Source organism: Oryzias latipes, chromosome 9 (genome assembly GCF_053564925.1).
Source record: "Oryzias latipes strain Hd-rR chromosome 9, Olatipes_Hd-rR_3.1".
NCBI lineage: Eukaryota > Metazoa > Chordata > Actinopteri > Beloniformes > Adrianichthyidae > Oryzias > Oryzias latipes.
The window spans coordinates 27,954,817-27,980,064 of NC_136245.1; the positions used below are offsets into that span (position 1 = coordinate 27,954,817).

At 37.5% G+C, this 25,248-nt stretch overlaps 1 protein-coding gene across 1 annotated transcript; it reads left to right on the top strand.

Annotated features, from left to right (window-relative positions):
- The first annotated feature begins 69 nt into the window (after nt 1–69).
- On the top strand, nt 70–25,248 carry hsd17b4 (hydroxysteroid (17-beta) dehydrogenase 4). The gene is made up of 25 exons (XM_023958302.2): nt 70–238; nt 573–626; nt 3,550–3,657; nt 4,257–4,316; nt 4,400–4,421; nt 4,554–4,600; nt 4,792–4,876; nt 5,664–5,851; nt 7,314–7,405; nt 7,573–7,597; nt 7,728–7,856; nt 10,039–10,148; nt 18,215–18,327; nt 18,557–18,680; nt 18,848–18,899; nt 20,286–20,357; nt 21,085–21,188; nt 21,791–21,856; nt 22,259–22,328; nt 22,416–22,522; nt 22,971–23,057; nt 23,155–23,241; nt 23,584–23,722; nt 24,199–24,326; nt 24,952–25,248. The coding sequence occupies exons 1-25, from the start codon at nt 187–189 to the stop codon at nt 25,039–25,041; spliced, it is 2,211 nt and encodes a 736-aa protein (XP_023814070.1). The 5' UTR covers nt 70–186; the 3' UTR covers nt 25,042–25,248.

The following is a 25,248-nucleotide window of genomic DNA, read 5'->3' on the forward strand; positions in this document are numbered from 1 at the left end:
AGGAGTAACGTTCAACACGTTGAAAATACGTCACAGAATCCTGATCTCTGATTGGTCACAGCTGGGAACGACCCCCTTGTAAACACGGAAGTGGATTCTGCAGGAGTTCACCTCTGCTAACTCGGATCGTGCAGCCTCTGAGTTGGTGTTGACTTCGAACCCACATTGATTTAGTAAATTAGAGCAATGTCTCTGTCATTCGACGGAAGAGTCGTGCTTGTCACCGGTGCTGGAGGAGGTAAATCTCCCCTTTTCCGCGTTTGTGTTCGTTTTTAGCTTAATTATTGCTACAATAACAATGCTAATGTTGGTGGCGAATTTGTAAAAATACAGTTAAAGAAAAGTGTTCAATGTGCCTCCAGTCTGTGAAATAGCCAGTTGGGACAAAATACCGATTATACAAGATTCTTCAAGTCATCCCTTTAAAGTTTAACTGTTTAAGTAACGAAGTGGGGGAGCAAAGTACGACTTTTACAACAACCAGGCTGATGAAAGTGTGTGAAAGGGCATAAGTGACTGAGTGAGTGTCCATGGCAGAGTTTTATTCTCACAAATCAAGTGTTTCTTCCCAGGCCTTGGCAGAGAATATGCTTTGGCTTTTGCTGCAAGGGGAGCCTCAGTGGTCGGTGAGTAAAATATTCCTTTTTTAAAAGAGCATATTCCTTATATTATACTTAACATTAACCATGCTTCATAAGAATTTGCATTCTTTTGTATAGCAAAACAAAACACTGGTTAGTGGTGTACTATTTGCAATAATCCTTAGCAATGACACCGTGTGACCGTGTCACTAATGGCCACACTTACACAAAAAGGCAGAGATCTTCACATACAGTATTGCTGTGTCTGTGAGGCATGCTGTCAGTCTCTGTTTTATGTCCTTTCTCGACAGATGTGTGGATGCACATAATGATTTTTATTTTATTCACACTGGTTCAGATGAAGGCCAAATTTCTGCAGCACTGTTATTCTTTCAAGTGACTCTAGGCACACATGCAGCAATGTGGGGCCTCACGTATACCAAGGCAGAATGATCCTGATAGTGGTCTTAACTTGCACTGTTTAAAGTGTTTTACCTTTTAGCTTAAGCATAAGCAAACTTTTTTTTTCAAAGCAAGTTTTATTGCTGTCTTAAAATAATATATATAAAAATACATGGTATGATATATTTAAAAATATATATATATTTTAAAGAAAAACACACATTTGAACAAATAATCAATGTAAGTAATGGATGCTTGTAAAATCTCACTAAAAGAAGCTGGGAAGTCACTTTGCATTGTACAGAAATTCCTTTGAAAAACCAGAACAAAATGGTGCTGGGGAATACGTTTTTAAAACAATTCTGTTGCTAATTTATTAGAAGGGTAATAAGTATAATTGTTTTTTTTATTTTAGATTGCATTTTCTTATTATCTTTACTGTGTTACTTAAAAAAATAGAAAAAAATGACATCAGCATTATTTTCAGTGACTTTTTTCCCTTTTTTTTAACTGTTCATAGTTATGTTTTAAAATTTATTTTTTTGCTGTTGCATTGATCAGTCCGAGGTCATAGGATTTTAATTTAGACACTAAAATGCTTAATCACTTTATTTTAAATTCAGTTTTACTAAAAGATGCTCAACCTCTTATCTCTTCTTCAAAAGATCACACCAGTCTCTTTTTTATCAACTGGATTGATCCATTATCTTTTAAACTTTAAACTCTACTAAATAATTGTTGCCAAACAAGCCCACCTTTGATCCTACTGTGCCATCCATTTACAGATTGAAATCAAACATTGTCTGTATAATTTTGAAAATAAGCAACTAATGTTCTGACTACAGATCCACATTTTTTCATTCATTCACTCAATAAGTTATAAACCTGCTGATTCTTGTGCAGGGTCATGAGGATCATGTAGACGACAGTTAAAAGAATTTTAATCTGGATTTAGAGTAAATGCCATCTAAACCGGATTAATTGAAGTCACAAACAACCTTTTATTGGATCACAAGATTGTTTTTTTAAATGGTTCAGTTTATGAGTTTTTGATCCATTTATTACATTTCATGCAAATAACTATAAATTGTTTGTTCAACAGCTTGAAAATTTAGTATAAATTGTTACAATGTCCTCCACACAGACCACAGAGCTGGTGTTCCACTAGGTTCTGGATTGGGAGTTTCATTTTTTTCCTTTTGGAGTCCAAATTCATAAGAATTTGCCATTTACTATTCTGGGCTGCTCAATCCTTGTGTTGAGGTCTGATGATATGAAATCGTTTTTAGAAGCTGTAAGACACAACGGCTTGAATAACCAGCAATTTTATTCGATCTATCTAAACCATCATGTGTCACTTTAAAAAATGTTTGTCCTATCATGGTCTAGGAGCGGCGTCTGTAACCTTTACAGCTGAAAGAGCCATTTGGGTCAGTTTCTTACTGACAAAAACAGAAGTCATAAAGTCATAAAGTCCCTTTTAAATTGCTTATTTGTACCCTAATCTGATAGAAATATGCATCAAATCACTTCGGCTTCAAAATTACCTTAATTTAGCTTCTACTTGAAGGCAAAAACACAAGTTTTTTTTCTTTTTTTCTTCAGATGTTAAGAAAAAACCTCATTCATTTATAAAATGTAGCTTTTAAACATTTACAATAACTGAACCATAACAGTGTTATATTTTTCATTTGAAAACAATTTAAATTGTTTAACTTTTTCCAGCAGTGCACACAAGTTTCATTCTGTTTGCGTTCGGCTGCTGTTTTCACTACATCTCCCATGATGCACTGGGTTAAAGTAAAAGCGTCTCAGCACACAATGAGTCTTCCTTTGACGTCTTGAAACCACAACGAACACACATCAAAGAGTTTTTAAATCTCCTAACTTAACTTTTATTACATCCTTTAGAAAAAACAGCTGCAGCCTCCAGCTTTTTCTGCCACAATAATTATCACAAAAATGCATGTGAGATTGCGAAGGGGCTGTAGATCAATACAGACTATGAGTTTCTCCTTTTTTTTGGTTGCTGGTGTGCCGCGGGATTTTTGACAAGGTTAAAGTGTGCCGTCGCTCAAAAAAGGTTGAAAAACACTGATCTATTTGATCTGGAGCTCTAGGTCCTATACCCTTGGTTTAGTCTACTTTAGTAGAACTACCAAGACCTCAGGTTCTACTGGCAGGGGTGTCAGAATCCTGGCCTCGAGGGCTGGTGTCCAACATGTTTTTCAATCGTCCTTCCATTGAAGCTCCTTATTGGCTAAACACACCTGATCCAGGTAATCACCGGCAAATAAGGCAGGGTTTTTGGAAAACCAACAGGAGGCCAGCCCTTGAGGCCTGGGTGGTTTTGTTGCTTATATTGTTTTACTGTTGAACATCTCAGTCTTCTTTTATTCTGTAAAGCATTTTAAAGTTATGCTCGAGTTAGAAATTGTTGTGGAAACAAAATTAGCATCCACTGTGACAAGTAATCAGCATAGTTCAAACCTTAATGCAAGCTTATCACTTCCAAAAAATGACAGGCCTCCTGCTATTATTTCTGTTTTATCTTGTTGTAATGAAGTGAACGACCTTGGGGCTGACACAAAAGGCGGTGGGAAAAGTTCTGCTGCGGCTGATAAGGTGGTGGAGGAGATAAGAGCAAAAGGAGGCAAAGCCGTTGCAAACTATGGTGAGAAGTATGGATTACCCTTCCCTTCTTTTTCCCTCTCAATTCTCCCCTCTGTTACTTTCCCCACCCCGTTTTCCACAAGTTGGATAGTTTAAGTAATGACAGACTAAAAACTCTATTGATTTCTGTCAGTCTGTTGCCCAAGGATGAAACGGTGAGTATTGAAGATAAATGCATCACCTTTTGTTTCCACCATCTTCTTGGTTTCACGGAATAAATGTAGTTTTCAAGAATGTAAAAGGTCTTTGATGCGTGATTCATTGGCAATTTTGGCCACGCCACGCTTCTTCAAGTCAGACATGTTCTTGTTGTGAACAACAATGACCAAAGATCAATAAAAATGTTACCTCGCCCATCATCACGTTCTAAACAGAATTGAGATTTGAGTTTACTTTTTCATAATAAAAGTTTCCAATGTTCTTTCTGTTTGTGCATTTTAATTTTATGATAAAAGCTATTTACACTGATTTGATCTTATTAAGAGAACCAAGTAGCCAATATTTAGGAGTCGGCAAACAAAAACCAAGTTGTTTAATTAAAATGAGCTGAATTAAGTAAGGGGTGAAAATAAAAAAAACTTTGGTTTAATGTGCTCACAGATTCTGTTGAAGATGGGGAGAAGCTGATTCAGTCGGCCCTGGATGCATTTGGAAGAATAGGTACTTTTTAAAAAATTAAATGATTGTGTTCTTTTTATTGGTGGTAACAACATACATTTAAATACAAACTTTTATTATTTTAGATATTGTTGTGAACAATGCAGGGTGAGTTTTTTTTCATTAGCTTTCATAATTTCTAATTAAGCATTCTTACTGGTGTGATTAAAGCTATGATTTTCTAAAAGAAAAGCTTTGAGTTTTGACTAAAAGTTTGACTTTATAATGATTTTTTTTTAGAATACTACGTGACCGATCGTTTGTTAGGACCAGTGATTTGGACTGGGGTAAGAAAAAGATCCCTTTAATTAAATATTTAACTTGCTGATGGTAAATTGTGCTTTATAAAGATATTGCTAAATTTACTTTAAAAAAAGTTTTTTTTTGGTTGATTTTGTTTTCTTAGATTTAATTTTTAAAATGATGTTTTATATGTAGTTACGGTGTTGCATCTATTCTTCTTTTTTTTCTTTTTCAGACCTCATTCACAGAGTTCACTTAAGAGGCTCTTTCTTGGTCTCCCGAGCCGCCTGGAACCACATGAAAAATCAAAATTTTGGACGGTAAGAAGCACAAATGGCAGAAATGTAAAGATATTCTCAGTTATTAGAATGAGCCCTTTTGTTTAGTTTAAACCATTAGTTTTGTAGAAAATTATTTTTATAGACAAACAAAAGTAAGTTTAGACTGGAAGTTTAAAAAAAAAGATATTTAATGGAGTTTTGTTTAATCAAAAATAGTCAAAGTGTAAACTGTGAATTTAATCAGTTCTGTGGTTTGGTAGCTTCCAAATAAACATTTCCTTTAAAAATGCACAACTTTTCTTGAAGTTGCTACACTTAATGGTTCTATAATGCTCCTCCTTAAATATTTTATGGACGCCGGTGCCTTAAAGTGACTGATGTGAGGAACATTCAGTCATTGCCTGTCCTGTGGTATTTCTGTTCCGCCTTGCGAGTGGGCTGTGATATGGATCACTGCCTCCTCATGACCAGTCAGATGGCTTGTTACAGATGTTTCCTGCAGTTACTGTGGCATTGCTGGTTCAGCTCATTACTTCAGCTCAACTGAAGTGCAGTGTCAGCAGGAAGTTGTATTCATAAATTCACACACGGTTTTTTATTCCCACTATGCCATATTACACGCATCAAATGTTGTTTTTTAAAACTGCTAAAATAAAAAAAGAGGTGTAGGTGTTGTTAGGTTTTTATGCACTGGATGCTTGACTGTGTGCCTATGTCTGTCTCTGTAAGGTTTTGTGTGGGCTGTTGCAGTTTCCCATTACTCCACAGCGCTTCTTGTCACTTTGCATTAACACAGATAGGATTTCTCCGGGTTTTCTGTGTCCAGAATCATCATGACGGCCTCAGCTGCAGGCATCTACGGTAACTTTGGCCAGGCGAACTACAGCGCTGCCAAGCTGGGCATGCTGGGGCTGGCTAACACCTTAGCTATTGAGGGACGCAAGTACAACATCCACTGCAACACCATTGCTCCCATCGCAGGCTCACGCCTCACGGAGACTGTCATGCCGCCAGGTAAGCATAGATCAAACCTGATTTAGTCTCTCTCTTTTTTGTTTTTTGGATGCTCATCAGTTTTTAGAAAAACCTGCCACTTTTGTTTTTATCACATCAACACTGTCATTTGCATTAAAACACTTTTTTTTCTTCTTTGAAATGCCCTGGAAAACTGTTTGTTTACAAAATGCGAGGTAACTGCTCTGGCGTTAGACATGCAAATTATCCATCTAATTTTCAAAGGCGGTATGTCATTTTCTTTTTGTGCAACTAAAATAGGATCACAGAAACGCTCAGTACTTTGTCAGTTTTAATTTGTAAGATTATGAATAAAACCTGGCCTTTTAAAGCAAAGTTATAGCTACATCTTTAAACACGAATGAAAAGAAATATGCCCCAAAAAAGTTTCTTTTCCTCCCAACAATAGAATATTTTACTCTTGAAAAAAACTTTCAAAGACCCACTTTGATGAAAATTGTTTATTTGGTGTTTTTAACATTTTCTTTTGACCTTTTTGTGATTTTAGAGGACATACAGTACATTCCAAATACACTGTATATAAATTGTATTCAAGTGTCAAAAAGATCAAATTCTTAGTTTTTCAATTTAACTCATGTATGATATTGTGTCTCTTTGGAAACGCTTTTACAAAAGTCCAAAAGATGTTTTTAGTGGGTTTTAAACTGTGTGCTACTGTCTTTTATTAACGTTGATTTCTAAAAAGTATTTGAGGCATAAAAAATCCAGTCAGCAAAGTCGAGCTTTGGTAAAATCTCAGTTTCTACGACATATTCAGCGTTCCAGCTCTGCTGATGGTTTATTAAACGACAGAGCGGAGAAATGTTTTTGTTCCTACTTTGTGCCGGTCTGCACGAGCATCTGTCACTCTGGACTATGCCAACTGTCACAGGATGGCCTCATGCTGCTAAATGACTTGTTTCCATATGCTGGCTCTCTTTGACTTCAGCGAAAGACAAAAAAAGAACAGAAAGGAAAACAAAGCGACTGCATCTCAGCTGATCTCTTGTCACCCGAGTAAATATTTTATCTCTGATGTTTCACGTTTTATTTTTAAATGATTGCAATTAATGTGTTGTGCTGTTATACATTTAATTCCTAAGAAAATTGAAGTTATTTTATTTACATTATTTTCCTTTTTTTATATTAGAAGTATAAAAACTTTCAAATATGTGGACTGATATTAATTCTAAGGAGCTAAAATATATATATATATATATTTTTTTTCACAACAAAGTAGTATAACCCTTAAAGCATTTTTCCAATTTTTCAACTTCCTTCAAGGTTTGTTTTTCTTGTCTGAAAATTTTACAAACATCTATTTATTTATAGTTCATTTTTGTTTTCCGCTGTGGCAGGAGGGCAAGTGCGTGACTAAGCATGAACTTACAGGGCAAACAAACAGTCGGAGCTTTAAAAAGCAGTTTGTTGTTTTGATTTTTTTGCTCTATGTTTTATTTAGATCTTGTGGCCTCCCTGAAGCCGGAGTACGTCGCTCCTTTGGTCCTCTGGCTCTGTCATGACCAGTGCCAAGAAAATGGAGGCCTGTTTGAGGTATGTAGGAAAATGACACCTTACTCTTGCCATGGTATGGCCTGCAGCTTTGTGTCATTTTCCTCTTTCTGTCAGACAACAGTAATGCATTGGGCGTCATAGGAAAAGAACATCTCTTTGATGTTTGCACGGGTTAGCTCATCTTCTCAAATTTCATCTGCTTTCAGGTTGGTGCAGGCTGGATCGGTAAATGTGAGTACTTGGTAGTTTTTCAGAGGAAATGTCTGGATACATTTGTTTTACCGTTTTACTCCGGTACTGCACACGTGGGATTGTTTTGTGCAGTGACCCTCTTTTTATCTGTTTGTCTCTGTTAACGCAGTGCGCTGGGAACGATCACAGGGTCGGATTTTGAGACAGAAAAGCAAACCCATGACTCCCGAGGCTGTGAGGGACCAGTGGAAGGAAATTTGTGATTTCACAAATGCCACCAAGCCCACCACCATACAAGGTCAGGAAATTACACGAAGACCATATTGCTAGGAGAATAACAACAGAGAATTGTGGGGCAGAAACTTTATTACTAAAGTGGCAAGTATCAAAATAGCTTACATTTTGAGGCCGAGCTGTTATTTGTTGTTAGTTTTTTTACACATCACTTAACTGTAACAAGATATTTAGTCTTACTGTATGTGCCTTTTATTTCCATTGGCTAATTTGATGTTCAGCTGCACTCTTAACAGCCCAGAAAACTTTTTATTAGTGCGGGATCATCTATTGAACCCTTTTTGAGAAATAGTACTTCAATAGGCAATTAAAATATTACATTTTGTGGTAATTTATTTCATTTTAATTGGGAAAGATATTTTCATTTACTTATTATTTTTTGTTGTCTGAATTTCATGTATACATATTGCATCTATATTTGGGAATTGTATTATTATTATTTTTTAAATATTAAAAACCTTTTAAAAATGTACAAAAACCAAATGACAGTGCAATAAATACCATAAAAAAATAGGATGACTGGAGTTTCTGCTTTAACGTGCTGTTTAAAACAAAGGGCCAGCATTTTGTATGGGCTGTTTACAGCAGAAAGTAAGTCTGCAGAACTGTAGTGTCAAACCTTTGAGCAAAAATCTGTGAGAAAGGGGGAAAATTGTTTTATTCAATAAAGTTAAATAACAAAGTTGCTAGTACAAATTAAAAAAATATTGCTATAATTAAATAAACCAATTGTCTATTTTTTGAGCTATAGTATGACTTTATTATTTTACACTTAACTTATAATTCCAACAACGTATTTTTGATTAGTGATTTTGCCAAAGCAGTACATTTAAACTATGGTAAGCAGGCTTTAAAATGCAGTCTTTATCACTTTAGATTCTCAAGAAATGCAGGCGCTGTTTAGATAGACGTATTCTTGGACAACAGTGTATAAACAGACTCTGTGGTTTGTTGATGCATTAACACCTAAAGAGTGATGTTTGGCTCAACGTTTTCTGGAGTTAACCTGCCTGTGCAGCTGTCCAAGATTTTATGTAAAGAGGTGCCATTTGCCATTGGAGCTAAATGATTCACTCTATCCTTTTATAATCAGATCTCATAAAATGCAGCGAGTTTGGTAGCTAAAAGGAATGAGGAGCAGATGATGATGATGATACAGATGAAGCCAATGAGATAGAGAGACAAAAGTTAGGATGTTGAGCATGAATCAGTGCAGTGTTCCCTAAAGGTCTGATGCACACACGACTGTGGTTCATGTTAATTATTGTTCTGCCCTTTTACTATTCTTAGCGCGCTCAGAAGTAAAAACGGAAGGTGACGGTCCCACAGGGTGCTAGCTGTTCTGGTTTTTGTGCACCTATCATTTGTTGCTCAGTACAGAGACTTGTTGCTACATTCGTTTGGTGGCTGCCTGTTGCTGAGTGATGGGAATGACTGCGCTCTTTGTAGACTTGTGTAGCAAAAGTTTTATTTATTTTTAACAACGGTGTCTACATCTAAATCAAATTCTCTGGTTTTAAATTGGAATTATAATATTTTGTTGAGTTCCAAAATGAGGCAATTAGGACTAAAACAGTATAAGTAATGATTCATAAAGTCAAAGATTTAATCATTATTGTTTACTTTTCTTGCATTTTATTTCTTGAATTTTTCCAGTAAAATCTTTAAAGCAGTTAAAAATTCTTGATGTTTTTTCATTTTTGTTACTCTGCAAAAGTCATTAAAACTTTTTTTAAACAGTTTTTTCTTTACACCAATTTAAATGAATTGTCAAACGAACCTTTGAATTTTTCTTTTTAACTTTATGAATTGTATGTAAGCTACAATGTAAAGACGCACCTCCTTGATGCACATATTTTTAAAGGTAATGCATTGCAATTATATCTGCATTACTGCAAAGTATTTCAATCCACGCTTATTATACATGAATACATGACCAAAACAACAACTTAAAGGTTGAAAGAATTGAATGTAAAATAGTATAAATTTAAAATATAAAGGCAAAAACACACCAACAAAGCAGAGTCTCATGCAGTGTCAAAGCCTGGCTAAAAAATGGGTCTTGAGAATTTTTTCGTAATATACAAAAAATAAGAATAAAAAATATTTAAAATTGGTTTTCTGTTACGCAAAAGTCAATCCCATTACAGCCACCGTGTTTGAAAGCTCCTCTCACCTCTGCACAGAGTCCCTGGCATCATTTGTGACTGTGCTGTCTCAAGTGGAGTCGGGAGAAGTCGGTGCCAACCCAGCGGCGGCTGCTACCTCTGTGGCGTCAGACGCAGGGATTAATCCTGTGAGTACACACGGCTATTGATGCACATTTCTCTCTGAAAGTAAAATACAAGCTGTTTGCAGATCTGCTGAAGTGTTGAAAGTCATTATTTTGTTCCCCCAGATTGCTCTTTTGGTTGCTGTAGTCATTGAATATAAAACATGTATTTCTATCCAGTTGTGTGTTTATGATGAGCGCTTTTTTTTTTTATTGTGGATATTTTTTGGCAAAGCTTAAAATGAACTTAAATCCACATATCCCATTTCTTATCAGAGTATCAATCTTCTCTTCATCCACTCATCAGAGCCGAGGCCCTGTGATAACAAGCTCAAATGCTGTTAAAGTGGGAATTTTCCGGATATGTTCTTAAGATATTCCTTTTAGCAACACACCAAAAATGTAATTTGATTTGATTGATTGATTTCAAGCATTAAAAATAATGAAATACTGCATTAAAAAAATTACAAAACACAGATCTATCAAACCCAAATCAGATATCAAGAAATACATGAGAATATAAAGCAATGTTGGTAGAAGATGCCCATCTTCTTGACAGTGTAATAACTCAATCATAGACATTTTTTCAGTAATGCATACAGTACACACACAGATCACGTTAGATTCATGAAATATATGGATTATCGATTGAAGTGGGAAGAACAATTTTAGGAGGAGGAAGTGAATTTACACAATATCCCCCCATTGAATTATTACTTTTTACATACTTGGCATAATCTGGTCCTTATTAGATCAAGTGCAGATTATTTATCAAGTAACAAAATGGAGTTTATTGATTATCCTCAGAAAACATTCTTACATGAGTTCAGTAAACATAAATATGTATTACACTTCATGTAACAGATCTACTCATTATCATGAGAATACATTAGCACATTCATCTAGTAATAATTGCTACACATTGCTGACTAACTAGCTTATTGATTGAGTGAAATAAGCACTTTCAATGAAAAGATTGAATGTGTATTTTTCATTAAAGTTGCATTTCCAGTTCAACAAAAATTGTATACAGACCTAATTAATTTAAATAAAGTTTAGCTTTAAATACAAAAGGGGTTAATACAAGTATACACCTGACGTGTCAGAAGATTCATAATGCCCTATTGTACCAGTAAAATCTGTTCAGCACATTAGGCCTTCAGCTCTGATCTGTTTGCTGGACGGTTAAAAAAAAAAAAAAAGAAGCGTTTACTTTTTTTCTTGTAAACATCACTTTCCTTTTGTATCACCTGCAACTTGTCAGATTTGGCGTTCATGCAGAAACCTGGTTCATATCGATATATTTTTTCTTTTGCACTAAGCTTGATGCTATTTTGACCAAAAACCCTCTTTTACGTCTCGTCCATGATGTCAGCCTTGACTCTCGTTTATTGTGAATCTCGTTCCCTGATTTGTTTGGCTAATCTCATTATGATGAACGAAAGAAGGTGAGCCATGACAATCGCAGCATAAAACGAGTTGCTCAGAAATCTATAATAGGTATTTCTTTCTTAAAATGGAGATTTAAAGCTTGGTAAAAAAAATAATTAAAAACTATAAAATATAGTAATGTTTTACAGTATTTTCCTTCTTTCATTTTTAAACTTGTTGAATTAAATGGATTAAAAGTTTGAAAAATCAAGAGTCTTTATTAGACTGTGAATATATTGTTATATTCCCACATGATCTGAAGGTTTCTGCCCCAATGCACAGTTGAAAGTCCATATTAGATTACATTTGTACATCCAGCCCTTTTAAAATAAAAGCATTTATAAGCTGGAGCATGAATGGAAAAATGCCATGAATTATTAAATAAAAAATGTCCTCCTTTTGTCAGTTTGTAGATTTTTCTACACACTTGGCATCTCTGATTTAAGTCCTTGAATTGATTTATTTGATACTCTGAGACCATAAACTTGAGTGGGAGTGTTTTTTGGGATTCTCTCTAAGCTCTTGCTGGTATTTCACCTTAAACGTGCTAACGTGTTACTAATGTGAGGATCCATTCAGAACCTCTCGTCTGTTCACACAAAACATTTGACGAATAGCCTTCAAGCTTTCTCACAAAAGGCAGCTCCTTCATTGCGGTCTGCCATTATTGCTCAGTAACAAACCAAATGATGTTACAGATCAAGGGAAGGGGGTGGAGCCGCAGTGAGTATGGTGCGACGTTCCCGAAGGTGGGATACTAATAAGAAGGTGGTGAATGTTAATTACTACTTCCTTCATCCCTCTTCACCCTCCCAGAAAGGAGTGTGGCGGTGTTCATGCTCGCTGGATGGGGGTGGCAGTCCCACAGCGTGGCGGCTGCGCTCATTAGCATGGTTTTGGCCTCCTCATTTGCTGCTCATTAAAGAGACCTGTTGCTGAGTGATGGTAACGAGTGATTGTGCTTTTTCCCCAGTCTTCCTCTGATTCGGCTCCTCCTTTGTTGTAACTGTCCTTTTTGTTTTGTTCTCTTCTTATTTAAATATTTTGTATTTTCATTCAGACATTTTCCAGAGTGGAAACATTTGTGCTGTATGACAGGACTTTATTTCAGATTCACTTTGATCCTGCATCAGTGGTGTAAAAAAATAATCTGTATAGGGTTGAATTTCATAATAGGTGTCATAATTTAGTTTTTTTTAAAAATTGAATTGAATGTATTTATTCTGAGATCAAAGACATTTCAGATGAAGAAAAAATATTTTCCTAATAGAAAAGTTTGCAGTTATTGCAGTTTTTTCATGTTAAACCTCTCATATGAGGATAGCTTTGCATGTGTGCTAAACTTATTTAGATAAAAGCTTTGATATAGTTTTAAATTCCCTGAATAATAGGAACACTGACTGCTGGGAATTCAGGAACTACTGGTCACGAGATCAAAAGGAGGGTTTATTTTTTTGGAATAAGATGGAAAATATTTAAAAGGAAAAGCAACAAAAGTGCTACTTATCACACTCAAAAACAGGAAATAAACATTACGAAAATGTAACTTGTAATTTCACCCAGAAAATTATATGTCTGTAAATCATACGTAAATGAATAATGTCGATTGTACATAAAAAGATAATCAATTTAACAGTTTCTAATTTCAATCATGTTGATCCAACATGATACCATTAAATTGGATTACATTAGTAATGGCAAGGAATTGTGGGATACCATTTTCTTTGCTTATCTGGGCAGATTGGGATTTAAGTGTGAGTTTTTGTCCATGTGTTTTGTCTAGCTGTTTTACTCTGTTTTAACCAGTAATTTAAACTGTAATGTGTATTTTTTTTCTGCACCATGAGTTAGAGTTTGGGAGAGGATGATGACCAACCCCCTTGTGCGGTAAATTGTTGATGTCCCAATACTAAAGACAGAGTTCAAGGCACATGAGCTCCTGCCTTGTTATGGGAGACATTACTGGGTCATTCATGTCTTTGAGATGAAGATTGCAAGGCCCATTGGTAAAACATGAGAGAAGTGTGTCAAGTTCAGTTGCATAAACAAAATTGAAGAAAATAACAAATTTAAGCTAGATCAACATATTAAATTAAGTTGGATAGACGTACAAATTTAAGTTGAAGAAACTAATTCAATTACGTGTTACCAATTGAAGTGATTCATTTAAGTTGGATCAACTTTTTTTTTTTATATACAGCAATAATATTAAGTTAAAGTTGGGTCCAACTGTAGTATTTAAATTGAATCAACTTAAATTTATTAGGTTGAACCTAAATACATAATTTGACCCAACCTAGGTACATTAAGTAGGACCAATATGATTCATTTTTTGTTCAAGTAAAGCTATCTACTCAGGTGGAAATCCTTTCCATAATTTTTTTATGTTCATTCAATGTGAAAGTTTTTTGAGTGCACTAACACAATATCCCAAAACGATATTTTGTGGACGTTTAGAGGTTGTGGTAGTTTTTTTACATGTGTCATCTTTTGCCACCTTGGCGGGATTTTACTGATAAAACCCTGACGGAACCTAAACTGAAAAAAGACCTAAACTAAAAGCAAAAAACCTAGGTAGGTTCCTGTTTTTTTTACACTTTTTAGATCCTATATATTAAGTTTAGCTCTGTACAGTTGTAGTAAACCTATTTTGTAAACAAAAATGAATGTTTTCAACAGAATGCTTGTGTTTCTGAAAGAAAAAAAAAAAAAAACTCTTCAGAGGTCACCACCTCTGTATTTATCCGGGCTTGGGACCGACACAATGAGACCATGAATGGCATTCCTGGCTTTATTTAGTCCTGTTTTTTTGGTTTATTTTGGTCAAATCTTCAGTTTATAAAAAAAAGAAGTGTTTCAGTTTTTTTGCAGCAGTTTTCCTTCTTACTGATTTCTTAGGTTTGTGTTTTTGGGGTCTTCGAGTAAACCAGGAGATACACTGTAATGACTTCTGAAAGTGCACCGCTACAAGCTCCAGCTTTTTCAAACTTGACAACTCATGATTTTTTAATAACTCCACACAGTGTGAAGTCAGGGACAACAATAACCTTCTTAGCAAAGTTCCTCTAACACCCAGTTTTGATATCTCCTTTAAATGTTGGAAGTTGGCACCCCAAACAAGCATCTGCTCCGATTAGCTTTAGAATCAGTGGAGGCTCCCTTGGCAGGATCTCCTTCACGTTGCTCTGTTTGCCGTTGGAGTGAACTGCTGACAGCTCGCATAAGGCTGAGTTGCTTCAATAAAACATGGAGTTACGAGTGAACTCACGCTGCATGAAACTATTCACTCGGACGTTTCGATTCTCAAGAAGCTTCTGGTGGGATGCAATAGTCCGTTTACATGTAAGGGCATTTTATTTTGAAATGCTCGTATATCTGTTAATTTCTGAGGGTCGCTCAGAAGCCATTTCCCCACTTTAACTAGAAGAGATGAACAAAATACCCCAAAATGTCAAATTTAAGGTTTCATTTCTGCTATGCTACACTTTTACTGAGTGCTTTTGGGTAATGGAGCTTCTAGACTGTTGTCCTTGCTGTACTTTACCTATGTTTCTGTTTATGGGATTTAAACATGCTGTTTAATTGCATTTGTATATTTAACAATATATGCAACTACAATAAATATATTCTGTGCTACTTAATGTTTTACAATATGTGCCTTTTGAAAGGGAAAAACATAAAACACATGACACAATATTTGAATCCCTTATTAAATTAGAGGCTGTAGTTTTTAAAATCATGAAAAAAAAACATGATTTGCTTTTACAAAAGGGCAACAAAGATGTTAGAAAGAGGTTCAATCTTTGAGAAAGCAGAGAAACATCCATGTCTATTATGGGAAATAATAAATTGTGATGGTTTTTAAGAGAAAGTTGAAACATTTGGCACAGAATAGGATGTACAGAACGGCAGAAATGTGTGTAATAATCAAATCAAAGCAGCATGACTTCCAGTTGCTCAGCTTTTTCTACCTGTAGTTCTGTAGAAAAGCCGCCCACCTCTCTCACAGGTTGGAGTTGTCCCCTTTGTGCTCTGCAGTGCCACTTCCTTTTGTTTGGTTCTTGCACCACGAGAAAAGAGAAGTGAGCTCTCATGTGCAGGGCTGCAGGTAGAAAATGACACGCAATTTGTCTGGTTTGCTGGTTTTTTACCACATTTGTCTATTTAACTAGTTTTTTTTATTTTTTTATTTACATCCAGCAGAATCTTAACATGCTTCACAGTCACAGAGTTTTGGTGCAAAATTTAGAAGATTAAGAAACCTCAACGATGTCAGTTTCTGTTGGGATTTCAGATTTGTGTGATTTATTGTTAAGGTTTGTTTAAGTTTATAATTTAAAGAAGCTAAAGTTGATCCACATCCACAGATTCATTAACAACACGCTTAATGAGTAGTGATTCAACAGAGCCGCCTCGTCTCCTTATAAAAAGCTGCTTTTTTTTTTTATTTTACTCAAAGACTCATTTCCCTTTTGATAATGGGATCCTGTGTCAGTAATCTCTGTGGGAACATATAACGTGAAATCAAAAGGAATGTTGAAATTGTTCTGAAGCCACAGCATTTCCCACATCTGCATTTTAATGCAGTTTTAATTAATCGAATGTCTCCAGAGGCCCCACTTTAGGATGATTTCTGAGGGGTAATATCCTATCTAGAGTGGGATTCAAACCACATGCTTCTTCATGATCGACTGTGACTCCAGTTTTTATGTTCATGCTGGTCATGGATATGGAAAAAGCTCATAGTGTTTGACTTTTGACCTTTAATGTAATAGTTTCTATCATTTAACTTTAGTCTCTGCGCATATTTACTTTTTTCAAGCAAACATTTTTAATTGACTTTATTTCCTGAAAAAGGAAAAACCAAAATAGAATTTTTTTGTTTATGAATGTGTCAAAGTAAAATTATAAAGCCCATCTGAGAACAGAAAAAGAATAAAGTAAATGGGATTTTGTTGTTGTGTTTATTTTGTTTTACTGGTTGTTTTTACTTTCAGCTGACAGAAAGTTGTGACGTTCATTTCAGTGAATACTTTAGCTTACACGTGTTGTTGTGGGATCATTTTCTCTCATTTGCTTTAGTGTCGTCAAAAGGCTGATTTTTGAATGCTGGCACAGGCCAAACGCCCCCCTCCTCGTCCAAGTTCTTGACCGCCCGTCAAAATCAGAACCTGCTTTGGAGTTCTGCTGATCGCTCACAAACCTCTGCCTCGTGTCCTCCAGCTCTTTTCTGAATTGCTGATTTTGTTCCAACCCTGACACCCCCGCAGGTCCTTAAACTGTGAGGACTGCTGATAATCACAGATTAGATTTGATCTTCTTGACTCTTCTAAAGATGCATTTCATCAAATTTTGGAGTGTTCCACTTTAATTTATTATTTTATTGTAATTGCAGTGAAACTTCCAGCCTTAACTAAATAACAAAAAATGACTTAATGAATAGCTGAGCACCAACAATTTAACTCAAACAGGCTTGATTTTTTATTTTTTTTTGCATTCAGCCAAAAATAAATGAAGACCCTCCTACTTCATGGTCTTTAAAATCCTCTTTTATTGTCTTCACAGACCAATTTTCTGCTTATTGACAATGAAAGGAAAGTAGCAAGAAAAGGTGTTGGTGGATCAAACACGTTTTCAGATCTGTTGTTTTTTTAAAGACCCCTACTGATGAAAATTGTGTTTTCAGTGTTCTTAACATGTTCTTTTGACATTTTTCTGATGATGGAGCACATGTATTGAGAAAATTTAAGCATAAAATTGTATTTCTGGAGCAGACGAGAAATTTTGGTTAGAAAAAGATTGCATTAAATATGTAGAAAATATGCTTTTTCCTCATCTGAGCTGGAATCCGACTCAAAACTCTTCGGTTGGATAGCTCCACTATTGCTCGCCGTTTAGGTTTTACCAGTAATGTTAGGTTGGGGTTGTGAGGGGCTGTAAGCTAGGGGTAGAGTGCATAAATGATGAGATCTCAGTAAGAGGAAGGGGAAGGGGGGTGGGGTTGCTCTGCACCAATCCCGCCCACAACTCTGAGGCAGATTTCTAATGAACTCCTGCTGTTTCGTATAACAATGTCCTAGAAAATGACAGCTTTTTAAATTTTGGCTATAAACGTCATTAAAAGACCACGAGAACGCTTTTACAATAGATCAGAAGATGATCGGAGTGGGACTTTAATTAGTTTCTGACAAAGACTCATCTTCCTCACCACCAGAGTCATGCCACACCACCACCACTCCATGCCGTCTGGCTACACTTTACCGTCACAACTTTACGGTTGCAGATCTCATTTAGATATGACGTCCACACAAGATGTAATAAATTTGTCTACTTGTCCACAACTTGTCTCCTCCTCCTGCAATTTTCATCCTTTTCGTGAAGTCCACCACCATCTGTTCTTATGTATTCCTGTCATAAACACCAAACTTACCCATCTGCTCCTTTTTACTTCCTCAAAACAGGAAATGACTACCGGTAACTAGATTTTTACCTTAAATTACACCAAAACATATTTTTTTCCTTTAAGTTCTTGGAATGTTTTTTCTTTGACCATATTTTTGTAAAAAGAAGTTCCCTTTATTGAACTTTCTTTACACGTTTTAGTTAGTTTGATGGATCTAAATAGTCTTTTTCTTCTGTCTCATGTTCTTCTATCTCAGACAATGGCGGTTGGACAGAAACTTCCCACATCCTCCTTCAGCTACTCTCACACTCAGTGCATCCTGTATGCTCTGGGAGTGGGCATGTCCACCAAAGACCCCGACCACCTCAGGTATGCATCTGTGTGCGTTAGTGGCAGCCATCTCCTTTAGGACTCTGAAAAAGCAATTTGTTTGAATAAAAGAAGAAAAAAGAAAAGATAATTATTCTTACAGTGACCTGCAAGAAGAGCGGACTGAGTCACACGCCTGTGGCCATCTGTGCTGTTATTTTTGCCTTCGTCTTGCTTCAGCTGTCCATGTTTTTTTTCTCACTTCAGTAACGCTTGCATGTTGATGTAGGTTCCTGTATGAAGGGCATCCTGACTTTAGCTGCCTCCCCACCTTCGGGGTCATTCCGTCGCAGTCCTCCATGATGGATGGCGGGCTGAGCTCAGTCCCTGGACTCAACATCGACTTCACACGGGTAAGGCAGCCGTTTCTCCACTCCACAAGTGTTTCTTTTTTTTTAATTTAATGTATGTTTCTGCAGATTTTTCTCCATATGGAATATTTCACACACAAGAAAGTGTAGTAGGACACACTTGTGAGGCTTCTTTGTGAATGTGTGTCACAGCAGTTGTGTTTTGTCAGGTTTTGCATGGAGAGCAGTACCTGGAGCTTTACAAACCTCTGCCAACATCAGGTATCTTACTCTAAAAAAACAGTTTTTATTGTATGAAACTGTTGGGAATGAGAAAAAAAAATGAATGTAATAAAGTCTGATTTGTTTGTCATTACTAAAAATTCATGTCACTTTTTAAAACTTGTAAAGGTTTTGTTGCATGTAAAAATCTTTGTGTGGAAACATTTATTCCTAAATTGTAGAAATAAAAATACATTGGAATGGAAACCGTCTCATCGAAACTCCTAAAGTCCCACTCCAATTACATCTTTATCTATTGTCAAAGTGTTCCCGGTGGTCTTTTAATTATGATTATGCAGTTTTTAGCCAAAGTCGAAAACCTCTGTCGGTTTTTTAAGACAAATTTTCTGCAGAGCAGCAGGAATTCATCAGAAATTGGCTGGCGGGGGAGTAAGTGACCCTACGCTGATATCCCATCATTCCCTTGGTAACACTCTCCTGCTTCCAGCCCCTCACAACCCTAGTTAACATTAGCGGAGCAACAAAAATGGTGAACAATATGAAAGCTATCCAGCAGCAATGTTTTAAGTCAGATGGCAGCTCAGACGAGGAAGATAAAGACAATAATGGATCCATTTGTCTGCAAGCGGATGCATCAGAATAGAGCAGAGAAGGGAGATTTCGGCCAGTTGCATCACAAAGCTGAGCTTTTCTTTTAAATGGAGGGTTTTGTATCTGCCCCTGATCCATCATGGTTTGAATAAAGTTTAGATCTGAAATTCTTTAAATGTCCTCCATCATGAGAAAAATGCTACAAAAACACGCTTTTCATCATAGTGGTTCTTTTGGATTCCTGTTGCAATAACATACCTAACCATATTACAGATCTCAATGCAAAACCATCTTTTTATTCAAAACAAGAATAAATGAAAACTAATCTGATTCTGTGGTGGGGGAAAAAACTAAATCTGAAAACCGGACCGGAGACCATCATCACTGCATACATGCATATTGAGGAAAACAAACCCATGTTCTGATAAATTAATCAGTGTGATCTCAGCTTGTGCCTTCTGCATTAGCATGATGTTGAAGTCACACAGCTCGGGTTTTGTGTAGAAGATGAATCCCTGACGGTCTGCCTGCTCCCACCGGGGCGTTTAGCAGCACTTGGTGCTGCTTTGGATGTTATTTCTGGAATCTTGTGAAGCTGTGACTCCCGCTGCACAGCGAGAATCTGCTTTAACTCTGCTTTTATATTCTAAACGGGGAGTATAAGTGTCGGCGACGTGTCTTAGTACAGCAGGAAAAACACAAAAAAAACTTGGTGCTTCTTGTCGTACTTTAAATCTTTCATCTCTTTATTGAAGGGTTTTGCTCATCAGCTTTTAGTGTTATAAGCAGTTTGCACATAAAATTAAAAGTGACTCTCTGAACTGAAATCTGCAGGTGAGCTGATCTCTGAAGCCACTGTCGCAGACGTGCTGGACAAAGGTTCTGGAGCTGTCATTCTGTTGGATGGTGAGTTCAGATAAACGCCATCACTCGCCGTATTTATTGTTCTGCGCCGGTTTTAATGATCTACCTCACAGAGAATCAAATAATAATTAAAAGTCTGGAATTATGGACTTGGAAAAGCTCATGATTTTGTTCGACAATCCCTCAGAGATGGATGTTATGAGATTCACTCTGATCTATATTTGTTCCAATCTAACCCCCCCCCCCACCCAAACAACAAGGGGATGCTTTGCGGGAGCCCTGCTAAAGAAGCATTGCATGAAATTACAATTGATTTTAGTCATCTTCTGCTGGAATAAAGGTATAAAAAGGAAGATCTGTTGTCACGTTTGCCTCCTGTGGAAGCAGATTTGATTGTTTTTTTAAATGTACTATCACATGGAATTAAGCAGATGTGCAAAGTAAATCTGATAACTTTTGAATTTGAAACATTTGTCTTTTGTTTTAAGCTGCTCAGACTCCCATCAGCCTGGCTCTCTTCCCAGAGTTTATGTAGTAAATGATCCGTTTAAAGTAATCTGACTCGCCCTAAACTATGCTGAGCTGAGGAGCAGAGTTTCAATCGTCTCTCTGTCCTCCTGGAGGCAGAAAATACTGATAAAATCACACCATTACTTGTTGCATGAACTCTGCAAAGTATGTCAAGTTTCACAAACACACAAAAAGCATTTGTGTTTTTATGAATGGAGTGATACATCTGTAAAGCTGAAGTGTTGGCTCTGTCTTCCAGTGAACACCTACAGTGGGAAGGAGCTGGTGTGCTACAACCAGTTTTCTGTGTTTGTGGTCGGAGCTGGAGGCTTTGGAGTAAAGCGTAACTCGGACAAAGCCAAAGTATGTTTCTCATTTTTACCTTGCTTTTCACATTCACACAAATGTGACAAAATTTTTTTTAACTGCAAATCAGTTGGAGAGCCGCTCCAATGAAAATTGTGTTTTTTTTTTTTTTAAACATGTTCTTATGGCATTTTTTTCTGATGTTGGAGGACATCTATGAAGAAAATAAAACTCAAAATTGCTTTTCTGAGTATTTCTTTGTTCGAATCGTCGTGAATCAGGAACAGACGAAAAAATGCAGTTGGAAAAAGATCGTATTTGTGATGAAGAAAATACATTGGGGGGGGGGGGGCACAAGCTCCCTACTCCGCTCTACGTCTGAGACATCTTGATCAAACTGAACAGATGGATAGCTCCGATGTTGCTCGCCATTTTTGTAGCACCGGGAATGTTAGATTGAGGTTGTGAGGGGCTGTAAGCCAGCGGGAGAGCATCAGAATATGAGGTTAGGTACACTTGTAAGAATGATTGTTGGTAAATAGTTGTACTTCAGAATATTACAGCTTTATTTACAGATGAAACTCAAAATTTAAGAAATTTAGTTTTAATTAACATGCTTTTAATAATTTCTTTTTTCTTCCTGTGTTATCTTCCTGCAGCCTCCTCTGCCTCCTCCTAATCGTGCACCAGATGCTGTGGTGATTGATTCAACCACCAGAGACCAAGTGAGTGCGACTGTGTGGGTTTTGGTGCAGAATAAATCAGCTAAACTGATTATATGTGGGTGAAAATAGAACATAGTTGTTTTCCTCTGAAATAATCATGAAGTTTGAGACTAAATGTGAGCGTGGGACAGAAGTCTTGAGCGTGGTTTTTCGTTCTGTGTCAAAAAAAAAGAAAGGCTTGCCGACTACATGAAGCAGCATAAAAGTGAAGTAAGAGAATTAAAAAGAAACACACAACAGAGCCCCTGAAGCATTTCAAACCCTTGTATGACTTCAAAGATCTTTCCAAATTTAGACATTGCTGGGATGATTTAATTTCTAACCACCTCTGTGTACAAGAAGTTCAGGGGTTTATGAATTAGATATGGATCTAAACAATGCCTGCTCCCCTTGTGCTTTCAGGCTGCCTTGTACCGTCTGAGCGGGGATTGGAACCCTCTTCATATAGACCCCAGTTTTGCCGCCATGGGAGGTGAGTCTGTGTGGGTCAAACTTCCTTTTGGGTGAAGGGAAATGGATTTTTGCATCTTGTTGATTTTTGAAAACGCTCTTTGGTCAGGCTTTAAGAAACCCATCCTGCACGGCTTGTGCTCGTTCGGCTTCGCGGGGAGACACGTTCTCAAGCAGTTTGCAGACAACGACCCCTCCAGATTCAAGGCCATCAAGGTGAGTGATTTAGTCCTCGTTGTGCATCCTCAGCAAAAATCTACAACGTTTATTGACTTGACTCTACGGACTAGAGTCTGATCTGCCATTGAAATCATGCTCCGCTGCTCTGCCTGTCTCCTGGGGGGAAAACTGCATTTGCTGTGATTGTGCAGCCTTAATCTGAATTCATTTGGAAGCTTAATAATGTACAAAAATACAAGTTTTGCATAAAAATGAACTGACTTTTGGAGTTTATTCCTGATCTCCAACATTTAGATATGTGTTCCGTCTATTGAGCCTCCTCAGATTTGAGATTAGTTACACCATTTCAGCTACATAGATTATATTTAATGATTGATCAAACATTTTCTATAACGAACTCCCTTAAATCCAGCCTCCGGATCCAACAGTATTTGGATAATCAAATGATTTCGATTAAAGTTCTGCTTTAATCGTCTCTTTCCAGGTTCGCTTTGCAAAGCCGGTAACTCCAGGTCAGTCGCTTCAGACCGAGATGTGGAAGGAGGGCAACAGAATCCACATCCAGTGCAAAGTCAGTGTTTTACTGTGGATTTCAGCCAATCAACAGCTTCATAGGACAAATGAGCTTCTTTTCCTCACCTTTGCTCTTCTGATCATCTCTCACTCAGGTGAAGGAAACCGGGGAGGTTGTGCTGACCGGGGCTTACGTGGATTTGCACGGCACTTCAGAGGGTTCTCCTGAAAAGCTCTCTCAGGTAAAAATACTCCTGTCGACAAAACTCCTTTACTTTTATGATTCGGCCTAAAAGATGAATGCTCTACTGTTTTGGATGTAAACTGTGCAAAAACAGTTTCAGGAATTAGTTTATTATAATCAACTAGAACCGTTTGGGTGCATTTTTTTAATGCCTGATGGACATCTATGCTGAAACATCAGTGTGGCGGTACAATCTTCCTCTTTTGCAGATCTGATCTCTGCAAATGACTTGATTTAATTAACTCACAGAGAGAAAAGGCAGTTGGAAGTTGGTTTGCTAGAAATTAAGCAGCCGAACTCTGAGTTCAGATCAAGAGTTCGTGTCTCTGTCTCTGAGCAGGGGGGAGGCCTCCAGAGCGAGCTGGTGTTCGCAGAGATCGGCCGTCGAATCAAAGACTTGGGCTCCGAGTTGGTCAAGAAGGTGAACGCCGTGTTCGGCTGGGAGATCACGAAGGATGGGAAGAAGGCCGCGCAGTGGAGTGAGTGTTCAGCAACAAAAAAACAGCACTGCTCAATCACGAACAACGTGTCAGCTCAGTGCAGATCATTTGGAAAAATGCAGAGCTCTTTAAAATAGTAACGAATGTGTGGTGGTGTGACAGGACAGGACAGGAGGAGCTGAAACATACATGAGGCGTTCTCATGCTGTCTTTTTGTTGCCGTGTTGGAATCGGAGCACGGAGCAGACCTGGTCTGCAAAGAGGAGCAACATGGTCTCACTGTCTGTGTGCTTCTTGTCCTCCTTCTGGAGAGTCTGGCAGGGAGGGAGCATAAATCAGAGCTGCAGCAGCTGAGTTCATACTGCGTAAAACCTAAAGAAAAGATTCAGGAGATTCTGTGGTGCAGAGGTAGAGCGGTCGGCCTCTGATCAGAGGATTTGCGTTTTGTGTGCAACGGTAACAGCAGTTTCTCCAGTGACGAACCAGACAGATGGAAGCTTTTTGTCTTTCTGCAGCCATTGATCTGAAGAACGGCAGCGGCTCCCTTCACAAAGGCCCGTACAAGGGAAAGGCAGATGTGACCATCACCATATCGGATGAGGACTTCATGGAAGTGGTGAAGGGGAACCTGATGCCTCAGAAGGTGACACACAGGCGTTCTTTTAAACTCTTTCATCCGTTTTGGAAAAAGTATAAAAAAGAAAGTCTCTGCTAATGTCATTCCCTGATATTATGAAGTCCTTTCTGTACAGTGTGATCAAAGCGAAGGCGCCTTCCCACCTGTAAGGAAGTCCACTTTGATTTCATCACGTTAGATGAAAGATGGAAGGCGAGCCGCTTCAGGACGGCTCTGCGGAGACGATCAATGAGATGCACTTGTTGTCTGTTGCATCACATGTGTCCGCGGGGGGGGTGTCTCTGTGGCTATCTCATTTGCCTCCTGGGGAGTTTGCTATTGATGGGCAGGGTATTTACAAGGAGTCTGTGGGCTGACGGTCCCTCAGCTGGACTCTGGGATGATGAGGGAGAAGATGAGCAGAGATTACAGGTGGACTTGAAAGTGATGCTGCAGCCTGTCATCCAGGGTCACCCTGACCCGACCGACCACTATTGCAGCGGAGGCAGGTTTATTTCATGCCTCCTCTTGTTTCAGAGCGGGTTTGAGCCCGCTTGTGCATAATGAGTGGAGGCAGCCGCAAAGCAGAGGACACCTTGCGTCTTTGGAAAAAATGTAATTACTGACGTTTATCTTTTTTTTTCGTTTTCAGGCTTTTTTCTCTGGGAAGCTAAAAATGAGGGGGAACATCATGCTGAGTCAGAAGCTGGAGGTCATCCTGAAGGATTACGCCAAACTTTGAGCTCCTCGTCAAAACCGATGTTCTTGAGAACTAACCACACTTTTGATCGGTGTCTGTTCTTCTGTCAGAGGTTAACATTTCACCCACTGATCCACTTAAAACAGTTTTCTGAGCAGTTTATTAAGAACTTATGCAAATTAAAAAAATGTTTTTCTAACTTTTAATGTGCAGCTAGAATGGAATAAAAATAAATTGAAATTAAATAAA

Bases quoted from the DNA above. Each gene is read 5' to 3' on its own strand.
- hsd17b4 (XM_023958302.2), top strand. From the start codon at position 187: ATGTCTCTGTCATTCGACGGAAGAGTCGTGCTTGTCACCGGTGCTGGA. The intron at 627-3,549 runs GTGAGTAAAATA...GTTGTAATGAAG, and splicing joins AAGGGGAGCCTCAGTGGTCG to TGAACGACCTTGGGGCTGAC. The intron at 4,422-4,553 runs GTGAGTTTTTTT...ATTTTTTTTTAG, and splicing joins ATTGTTGTGAACAATGCAGG to AATACTACGTGACCGATCGT.